We start from the raw sequence: 11,295 nt of genomic DNA on the forward strand, positions 1-11,295 counted from the left end.
ATCTAATGTAACCCACAACTATCCCCATGAAGTAAATTGAAAAAAGAAAAGTCATAGCACAAAGACAATTACACTTTTAGGTATTTTTTTGCGTCAACTTTTCTCGACATGTTCTTAAAAGAAAATGTGAAGCTTTTGAACAATTTTGTTACGTTTTCAAGTTGTGTCATTGTTACATTCTGAATATCAAGTGGACTTAGTAATTATGATTTAATTTGGATAAAATCAAATTAAATGGTTTTTAATTGGGGTTAGTCATCCAACTGGGAAACTACATTTAAAATGAATTAAATTAAGATATTAATTCTTAAATTTTAAATTAATTATTAAATTTATAATTTTGAAAATTTTAATTTATTGTTGAGATACATTTGAAGGACCAAAACTTATCTCAAATATTTTTTTTTAATGATTATCTGCTACATTATATTTTTTATTTTTGAATTAAAACTCGGTTCGAGGCTATGAGCTTTCAAAAAATAAAAAAATAAAAAAATGAAAATGAAAGGAACATAACGGGGAAAAAAAAGGAAAATAAAAGAAAAAGAATTTCTTGGCGGCCTTCTCCATCAAACAACCGCCTTTCCTCAGTCTTCCTCTCCGGCGAGTCGGCGACACTTCAGCAGCCACAGGCGTAAGGCAGCGACGACTGGAGCCCACACCCGCGCGAACGCCCATCTCTGTGGTCGACGATGGTCTACGTTCACTCGCGAATCTGACTTGCATTGTCACTTGTGAGCACGACTCCGAACGGCTTCGCCTCGGCTTTGGAAGCATCTTTTCTTCTCCGTTTGAGACTCCAGCGTGAACAACAAGTTGTGCATCACGTTTTCAACGACTAGGCGTCTTGCAGAAGCGTTTTTTACTTGGGGGTAAGCTTTCGGCTGTCACTCACACTCAGATTGGCTTCAAAATAGCGTACCCATAACGTTTAAGGTTCAGATTTGCACGTTCACACGTTTTTGGACACCAACCAGCAAGGATCAGGGCCTTTTCGATAAAATTCGGTAAGGATTATTGCTTTAATTCGTCTTTCAAATTGGATTTAAGCGTTGGAATGATATTCTGAACCCTTGGAATGCTTGTGTTGTTATGTTTGGGTAAATTTCTAAGTAGTTGAACACATTTTGGACTAGTTGGGACTCGATTGAAGAGTCTTCTTTGACATATGAAAGTTTGTTGGTTGTAATTTATTAATTAAGGTTTATGGTGGATTTTGGATAAGAATGTTTCTGTTGAAAAATCTCTCAGTGTCGATTAAGGTTTTTCAAACTATGTTCTAACACTTAAACATTATGTTAATTGTTTAGGTTTTCTAAAAGTTGATGTTTGATCAAGAAAGTGGATTTTGGGATCAGAATCATAGGATTGTCGATCGAGAAAGATCTGTTTTGACTATTGTGATTTGATAAATGGTTGAAAGTGTGTTTTGAAATTATTTTTCTAGGTGATTTGAAAATTGACTAAAAGCGTTTTGTATACTTTTAGTCTATCTCATCAAATAAAAAAGTATGTGACTGTTTTGAATGATAGTCGGAAGTGATGTCTAATTTTGAATTGAAAGTATTTTTATTGTGGTTTTTGTTTACTTTTGAAAGGTTTGAATGATTTGAACTGATGAATTCTACTGCTGAAATTGCTATTTGAAACTACATGATTTATTTCAAATGTTTATGAATTCGATAGGGGCTATCTGGATATGCCAAGTCTCTGTTTCTTTGGAAATTGTATACTTATTTTGTTGTAGCCAAATTTGGAATTGACAATATATGGTTTGGCTGAAGCTTATTTGTGAGAAGGCACTTTTCTGTAGTTTGACATTGTTCATAATGAAGATCGATGCATGTGTTGCACTCACATGGCCGATTGGCCTCACACTTAGTAATTTGACTGTTTTTTAGTCAATTGGTAATCGACATTCCTAACTGAATAAATGACTGGTGTTACTAGGCTACTTCAACTATGCATCATTCTTACTCCATCTTTGAAAGTATCGAATGACTAAAAGTTCTATTTGTATTGAAGTACTGGCTAACTGAAAGTTTTGTTTGATTGAAAGTATTGATTGATTGAAAGCTTTATATTTGAAAGTATTGAAAGTTTATTCATATATTTTGGTTTTGTTGAACGGCTATTTGAAAGTTTCAGCCTGAAACGTTTAGTTTTAAAATTTTATTTCCTTGAAAGGCTTTGATTTTGAAAGTACTGTTTGTAGCAAAGTTTTGACTGAAAGTCTTGCTATGATTTGTATTTTTATTTACAAAAGGTTTGAAAGAAAATGAATTTCAAAGCTTGATATATCATATAGGAATTGGTTATTAAGTATTTTGGTACTTATCTTTGCTTTCAAAATGTTTTCAGATGGTAGATTAGGTGATAGTTATGAGCAAAGTGAAATTTGGCGCTCTGGTGCAGTGCAGGACATCAAAGGATGTTTATCTTAAGATTTGATAGTTTGACCTAGAAATTGTTTGTAATAAATTGCTCCTGTTGAACTATGTAAGTTGTAAAGGCTTATAATGGTTATGTTTCCGCATTTTTTGTTTTAATAGATGTATTGGAAAATACGGGCTGTTACATTTGGTATTAGAGAAAGGTTATAAGGTTCTATAGACTCTACTAACGTAAGATTAGCTGATTGGTATTTAAGTTCATGCTATAATAGTAAGTTTGGAAAATCCAAATGAACATGATTTTCTTTCTAAATTGCATATTCTATGGTTATCCATGAATAATATTTAAGCCATGTACCCTTTTATGCTAGGTACTTGGGTTGAAATTTTTCGAAAGGTTGGATATAAAGACTTCTTTAATGGAGGAAGCCTGTATAGAAGCCCCAAAGTTAGTCGAATCAAAATTATTGTTCCCACCTCACCGTCGATTGAGCAAGACTTATCATACACTAGTGCGAATCCTTTCACCCTTCTGCGAGAACGGCAATGTCTCTCTGGCAACTGAATTTGATCCTCAACAACTAAGAGCTGGTATTCATTTGAAATCTCTTTGCATTTATTCTGTAAATTTTCAAACACGTGTAACTTTGGAACAAATCCAATTGAAACAACATGGTACGGAAGTTTCAGAATATCAGTTCGTAAGTGCTCGGAAATCTCTCGTTTCAAACAGAATTTTTTTTAAGAAAAAAAAGAGCCTGGTTTCATGGAATAACTATAATGATCCTAATTTCTAAAGGGTTTGGGCATGGAATGTTTGGAGATATTGTCCTAGTTTTAAGTTTTAGATGAACTCTCAATAACTTAGAACTCTGTTGTCAACCATGCGGTTTAATATTGTTAGTTAAAAAAATGGAATAATTTTGATGGCAACGATGCAGTTTCGAGGTCTTTATAGGCTTTTAGCATTATTTTTGCTGCCTGGCCTTAAAGCATTAAAAACTTGTATGAAATTATTGAACGGAAGGGTTTTGATATTTGATACAGAAATGTGGGACGAAGTGTCAAAATTCTCATTTATTTGTATGTCAACCAACTCTCTATAGAGCTGGAAATGTTGATTGTTTTTTGAATATTGACCTTACTATTGATCTTTATTTGAGGTTTTATTTGCGTTTTGCCCCATTGTTTTTGTGATTGTTTCATTCTTTTGTCTGTTGGACAGCTTATAGCAGCCACATGAGGCAGGTAACTATAGAATCATCATGCCAGCAAGTCGTTGAAGATTCTGTGAGAGTAGAAACTGGAGATTCAGCTACAGAAAAGGTGACAGTGGTTGAAGATGGTCTGGGAAGAAATACTCTTGAAGATAAACGTGTTCATGATTCTGAAGTTATGGATTTCATGAAAGATATGGTAATAGTTGAAAGAAGTGATAATGTGAGTGATCAAAGGAGAACTTTTGAGGCTAGGTCTGAAGATAATGATTGTGTTCATGAGGGAAATCATACAAACGAGGTAGAGGCAGAGCATATCGTGGAAGGAAATAAGGTGCTTGTTGATGACAACAGTTGTAGCAACACAAGGACTTCAAATCAGACAAATGGTGGAAACGATCAAATATCACCTACAAAAATTCCGGAAGAAATTGTTGAACATCCACAAGTTATGGAGGAAGAAGATGATGCAAGCATAGTTCAGAAACTTTCTGGGATAGTAGTATTGATAGATGGCCACATGGTTAAGGAAGCTTCTAAAAAGGAGGACAATCAAGAAAACGTACCTTCAATTCTTGATAAGGACATGCAACAATCTTCTGAAAATTGCGCAAAAGAATTAAAATCTGAGAGCATAGTTTGCAAGACTGATCTAGAGATGGAAAAATCTTATGTTTCTAGTATTGAGGTCATGGTGGAGGACAATAAAGAACAATGCAGGGAAAATGTTTCTGGAGCAGATCCTTCATATATGGAAAAAGAGATACCTTGTGGGGCTTATGAACAGAGTAAGAATGGTGGAGATAAAGTTATCACAGTGGACGTTGATGCTTCCAAAGTAGAGCACAAAATGCTGCTGGAAGCTATGAAAGTGGATGATTATATGATTGAAAATGGAGAGATTGAGGAGGGAGAAATTTGTGGCGATTCAACAAATGAAATTTCAGAAGATCCAGTTGTTTTAACTGAGAAGGTTGATGGTATTCAAATTTCCGAGGAGAGAATGAATAGAAGTAAGCTTCCTCTGATTCAAGCTAATGGAGAAGCAAACAAGCATGTTTCCTTATGCTTGGACAAAGCCGTGTATGCAAGTCATGAGAATAGAGAAGAATCCAAATCCAAACAAAATAAAAGTAGCATGGATTCTTGCAGACATAGAAGCATTGTTTCAGAAAAAATGGTGATTAGTACAAATGAAGATCAGAATGGTTTTATGTTAGAGGAAAGAGGATATACAGGGAAAAATAACGGTAGCAAAAAGGATGTAGATTCTTTTACAGCACATTTTAGTAATCAAGTCCTTTGCAGCCAGGTTCCAAAAGAACATGCCAATGGAAGGAAAGAAATTGTGTCCGTAGAAAAGGTACTATTATATAATTTTGAGTTTAAATTGTTGCATTAATCTCTGTGTTTATAGCTTTTTGACTGCATCTCGTGTATACAATGTACCAATATAGTATTTACCGATGACATTATAGATTACTATGACATATAGTATCAACAATTTAAGAGGAGGCAGAGGGTTTTTTTTTGTCATACCTGTTATGGTTTTAGCATCGAAACATATATGTGATAGTGATAGTAATTTGTATACACAATTTACATCTCGCCTTATTTCAGTTTCACAATCACAAGTTTCTTTGTGATGGAAAATGTTTTTGGTTAATATGTAATTACTGATCGTGATAAAGGTTCCCCCCCCCCCCCCCCCCCGGTAAAAGTGTTTTCTCCTTTCCCTGCTTCCATTAATTGTCTCTATGATGTGATTGTCACTTTCATTATAATTTTTGTTCAGAGTGTAATTTTAGACATTGTCAATCTCTTCCATCGTGACTAATGTGGATTTATATGGTTAATTGTGATAAGTTATCGAAATTCAGTTGATTTTTTGTTCTAACAACTTTCCATGGCAGGAAACTGGGGCTTGCAATAAGAAAAAACGTGGTCCAGGATCGGAAGGGAGAAAAGAAAGGAAAAAGGTATTACTACTTTCAATTTTCTATTGCTTTGAAGTGTACAATTCCCTTTAGCTATATATGGCGATATTTCTTTTTCATGGCATTCACGTGTTTGTGTGGTGTGTTTTTGTTAATACTTTTTTCTCACTCACCATGAAAATTACATTCTCAAGATACAAAAAAGAAAGAAGCGGGCTGAGAAGAACAGAAAAGATGGTGTCAAAAGGTTGAAGCTACATACAGTGACGGTGCCTAAACCTGTAGTATACTGTCGTCATTATATTAAGGGGAGGTGCCAAGAGGTTGTATGATTAATTTTGTATTTTCTTTGTTATAAGGTGAACATTTGTGGATCATACTTATATTACCATTTGCCTTTTATTTTGCAGGGTGACAAGTGTAAATTTTCTCATGATACAACTCCTTTGACAAAATCCACGGTAAGTTCTGGTTCTCAACAAATGTTTGTTGCTTTAGTTCATTCTAACTAATTCTGCCTGATTTTTGAGTGGTTTGCTTCGATTGGCACTTTGGCTCCCAGTTGGCTTCTTAAGTTGTTCTTACCTTATCTGCTCCCAAATTATAAACATATCATGCTTCCTTTATTTTGGGGAATCAGTAACGACTATAGATTATTGGTTTTAAAAAAAATCTATGTATACATATTCCCTACTTCTGCTGAGACTTTTCTCTGTCTAAATCAATCATATTGATCTTGCAGCCATGTAGTTATTTTGCACGTCATTCATGTATGAAAGGTGGTGACTGTCCCTTTGATCATCAGCTGTTCAAGTATCCTTGTAGCAATTTTGTTTCCAATGGTTCATGCCCTAGAGGGGATACTTGTATGTTTTCCCACAAGGTATACATTTTGCATTCTCAAATGTGATTACTTTGCTTTTCGGTTTCATTAATCTAGGTGCATTATGGTCGGTTAATACTTTGCCGATTTGTTGCAGATGTTGCCACAACTACAAGAGTCAACTAGTATGCCAAATTTGAAAACTGAATCCAAACCACCAGTAATACCAGATAGTTTGGACACTCAAAAGCAATTGAATATCAGTGGTCGCCTTAAGCAAAGTCTTGTTACTGTACCCAACGCCATAGGAGCTTCTTGCAATAGAACTCCATTAGGAGGAACTCTGCTGAAGAAAATGACTGGACCACCGCCTGTTGGAATTAACTTTCTCTCTTTTGGGAAGTCACCGGACAGTTCTTCCCAGATGAAGAATGGTAATGGGGAATGTAGAAATGTGTTAGCTCAAAGTGGGTTGAGTTCGGTAGAAAATTCAAATGAAATCTCGAGGAAGATTCAGCCAAACACAGCACCTAAGGGCATAAATTTTTTGTCGTTTGGTAGAACTTCACTACAGTCTGACCATGAGAACTTAGCTACTCCTCCAAGCTACAATAGGGGTTCTATTCCATCCGGTAATCAGATCCAGGCTGTTTCAAAAACTGGTCATGGTTCCAATGAGCTACTAAAGAAAGTGCAAATGACAACACCCAAACAAACGAACTTCTCATCTCCCGTTGGAAATTATGCTTCTAATGAATTGGTTAGCTCGTCTTCCAACTTGAAAGCAGGTACTGATTTATTTGTACAGAAAAAGGGAAGTGTGTGTGATCAGCATGAAGGCTTAAGTGCAGTATTATCGAGGCTGTCAGGTACTCCGAGTTCTTCAGGTCAATTTTCTGATGGCTTAGCTTCTAGCATGACTAAAGGAACACCAAAATCAGCTCAGAAGGCACTGTTGTCAACATTGGCATTTGCTGCAAAACATGATTCCTTTATGAATAAAGGTAAATCTAGTGCCTTTCCTGCTCTCGGTAATGAGGGTAACAAGGAAGGTGGGAATGGGAACATGCGTGGTAGTTTGAAGAATGATCAAGCCAAAGCTTCAAAACTTTTGGATTTATTGTTAGGCATTGGATCTAAATCTAATTTGTAAAATGAATCCTGGTGGGTTTCTGTTAACCCAGCTTTACACCAAGAAAATTGGATCAAGCAGCCAAATCAGGTATTGATGAGTTGCATCACATAGGTTTGATGTAATTATACTGCATGAAGATTATACTGTATGAAGAGAATCCATTGAGTTTGTATGCCTTCTTAGAACTCAAGGACACACTTGTACAACCTCTAGAACAAATCTATTCAAGTAAGGTTGTAAGTTTGGTATGCCTTCTTGTGCTGTCCTTTCGTGGCTTTGCAATCTGAAGTAGCTCTCAAATATCAAAATATATCAAGTGGATGTAAGCTTGAGTTCTTGTTCGCCACATATCCCTTTAAAATTTTGTCTCGACAATGACATACCCTTCGTGATTAACAAAGAAGAGCCACTTCTTGAGAAAGCAATGAGGTAATTTCTTTCTGCCTCATCAGTATTTTAGACACTAATTTTAAGACTGACTGATTACTTTTACTATATAGTAAAAGATAACATATTATGAACCCCTTCATTATATTTGCACTGAAAATGATAACCACTGTTGCAGAACCGAGATCGAATGGTAATCCAGGGAAATGCCTGAAGAAGCCTAAGAAGGGATCAAAGAATGCCAAGCAAGCCATTCAATCGTTCAGACTGGAAATTGTGAAGGTTTCTTCAACTTTTTTAGTTCACAACCTTTTGTCAGGCTGAGGTGCTACAAAATCAAATGGAGCAAGATTCTGACGGTTGGGTGAGTTACACAATCCACATGTTTGCCTTCACCTAGCACACTAAATTCTTTCATCCTAATGCCTATGGCAAGATACGATTCAAGCAAGTATGAACCATTGAAGAAGAGTTGTCAATTATGAGGAGTTTTGTCGTCTTCTTCACGTACAACTAATAGAACAGCGCCGTCCATGAAATGGAATATAATTGGCCATAAGATACCATGGATCAAAATGCAAAAGTTTTATGACTTGACTGGTCACTCGTCGTCGTATCAGAAGATCATCTTACTCCGTGATTGACTATGTTGACCATCTATATTTTTGGAAGGATATGAAGAGTTGGACGTCTTTTGATATCAGGCAAGATTATCTTGCATGCTTGTGTTATCTCATGGTTTACAGGGGAGGCTATTCAGTGACGATAGCAAAGACAATGCTGATGAAAATGTAGGAAATATCGGGGGGGGGGGGGGGGGGGGGGGGGGGGGGGGGGGGGGGAAGTTACTATAATTTAGTTTTTGTTTGAATATGATGATTCAATGGTACCAAGGTTCAAATGCTAGATGGAAACGTCATGATTTCAATTTTGACAGAAATGTTGGTGTAAATATCGACAAAAGGTCAATATCCTGGGAAAAATTATACCAAAAAAATTTTGAAAACTATATTTAAATTAGCAAATAAATATTTCATTTTGTTTAAATGTTTAGTATTTACTAAAATTTGTCGCTTCTTGTTTATGTTTCATAGATTTTTTTTTATAATAAAAATGTTGATTCAGTACATTTGTTGATGATAAATTCATGGACTTAGATTACTGAATTGAAATGGTTTCTAACAGTCGCCAAGTAAATTGTACAGTTTTTTTCTTCATCTGTGTAAAATTCTAGCCACATTGTAACAACAATCTCCAATTTGTTAGTTATGACTTAAAAAATCTGCATTCTTTTGCGAAATACAGTATACTTTTGATTGGATGAATTTCCATTATTTTTATTGCAATAATCAAATCTAAACTATTCGCTTGGAACTGGTTCTAAAATTGGGAAATTTTGTAATAATAAATAACCAGAGGTTTTTATATAAAGAAGTCGTATTTGGGTCATACATTTTACAAAATATATTTTCTATTTACGAAGTTTATTTAATGTTGGAGAGATTGTGCATTTAATATTAAGAGGGAAATTGCATTTAATAGGATTTTTTTTTTTTTTAATTTTCAATTGGAGAGGAAATACATTCAAAATATTTTTTTCTCCATTTTCAATTGGAGAGAGAATGCATTAAATATGATTTTATTTTTCATTTCGCGTATTGGTGTCTTCTTCGTTTTTCATGTTTGATTTTTTATATTATGTGATATCTTCCATAGTTTATTTTGAGTATTATTTGTTTTTATATAATATATTTCATTGTTTATTTGGTATATATATCTCAGGTATTCTGATATGTATGCAGTTCTAATATATTCTCATGATGTCTGATATTTATGTCATTATAATGTAATTTTTATATGATGGTATAACTTATTTGAGTTTATCTATTATAGTTCATTTTTTCTGTTGCATTTGTTTATATTTTGTGTTATTATCTCATATATACTACAGTTTAGATTCATGGTTATTTTTAAATATACGTTATGTTAGAAGAATGCAATAGATGTTTGTATTGAGTTATATATTCTGCATACTTTTTCATATATATCCATGTTGTTAGGGTTTGTGCCCTAAAGTCTCGTGTCCTGTAGTTTGTAAACAACTTTGTAAGAACGCTTGTGATGCATAATATATATGACATTTACTTCACTTCTTGACTTTGCACATTTAGATGTTTTTATTTTACCACAAACCAATAAACTTAATATCACTGGTTGTCTTTATGTAACTTAAGCATGTATGTAGTGACGTACAAGTGGATCATGTCTTAAGTGACAACCAAAATAGTCTGTAGTATATGGATACATGAGGGAAACCTTATCCTTGTAACATTAGGGACGCGACCCACTTTATGGAATTGTTACGAGGTCTGATCCTGATCATTCGTGTAGCGGACATGCGAGCAAGGGCATCCTATACAAAGAGTTTGTATAAGACCTGACCTCGAAGTGTTAACATCTCGTCATATAACTCCGTTCATGACTGAGACTTCACTTCACTAGGATGACCATAGGTATCATGATCTCAATCCTGAGTGAGTTGGAAAATCTTGCCATTGAGAGCGGTCCTTTGATTTGCATGGGTGTGAGTGGCCAGAGAGTTGACTCAAAACTACCACTTTGGGGACTCGTCTGATTTGGGAGCTGGGAACTCAGCTTCACAAGATGAAGTTCACTCCATCCCCGAAGCAAGGGTAAATAGATAGATTGCTCTCTTAAGGGTTGATCCCGGGGCTTGAACGATATGGCGCCACACACCTTCTCATGGTCCGAGAGGTGTTCACACATAATAGGACTATATTGTATTGTTCATTAGAGGGATCAATGATACTTAAGGAGTAAGATGTAACTACAGGGGCAAAACAGTAAATTAGCCTGCTGTAATTACGAGCATCTATGAAGGGTCATCGTACTAATGATTGGTTTATATCCAATGGACATAGAAATATATCTATGGCAATAAGAGTTCAACTGTCGATCTTTAGTAGAATGTCTGGCAGTTAATGAATGGTGGATATCATAACTAAAGAGTTTAGTCAGCTATTCACGTACCGTTGGAGCTTCGAGCTACAGGTCCATAAGGTCCCCTTGGTAGCTTGGATACAAGTTGAGAAACAGTTTTTGGGTCAGTTTGAAATGTTCAAATTGACGAGAGGGAGTCCGATTATATATGATATAATTGAACGAGTTAATCATATATGATATAATTAATTTTATGTATGAGATAAATTAATTTGGAGGAAATTGGATATAAATATGATTTATATCTAGTGGAGGAAAAATACTATGATTAATATATGATATTAATTCATAAATTATGAATATGATGTGATCATATTCATTGTTTATTAATTGGACGATTAAAAGGGTAATGGGACGACGTCTCTTCTATTTTAATAATGGA

At 34.9% G+C, this 11,295-nt stretch overlaps 1 protein-coding gene across 1 annotated transcript; it reads left to right on the plus strand.

The window, feature by feature from the left end:
• The first annotated feature begins 435 nt into the window (after nt 1–435).
• On the plus strand, nt 436–8,294 carry EMB1789 (CCCH-type zinc finger family protein). The gene is made up of 9 exons (XM_090317281.1): nt 436–1,007; nt 2,765–2,984; nt 3,619–4,973; nt 5,524–5,589; nt 5,742–5,870; nt 5,958–6,008; nt 6,290–6,430; nt 6,528–7,934; nt 8,071–8,294. The coding sequence occupies exons 2-8, from the start codon at nt 2,813–2,815 to the stop codon at nt 7,521–7,523; spliced, it is 2,910 nt and encodes a 969-aa protein (XP_090173407.1). The 5' UTR covers nt 436–1,007; nt 2,765–2,812; the 3' UTR covers nt 7,524–7,934; nt 8,071–8,294.
• The last annotated feature ends 3,001 nt before the right edge of the window (nt 8,295–11,295 follow it).

Source organism: Benincasa hispida, chromosome 9 (assembly GCF_027475165.1).
Source record: "Benincasa hispida cultivar pf3 chromosome 9, pf3_genome.v1.1, whole genome shotgun sequence".
Lineage (NCBI taxonomy): Eukaryota > Viridiplantae > Streptophyta > Magnoliopsida > Cucurbitales > Cucurbitaceae > Benincasa > Benincasa hispida.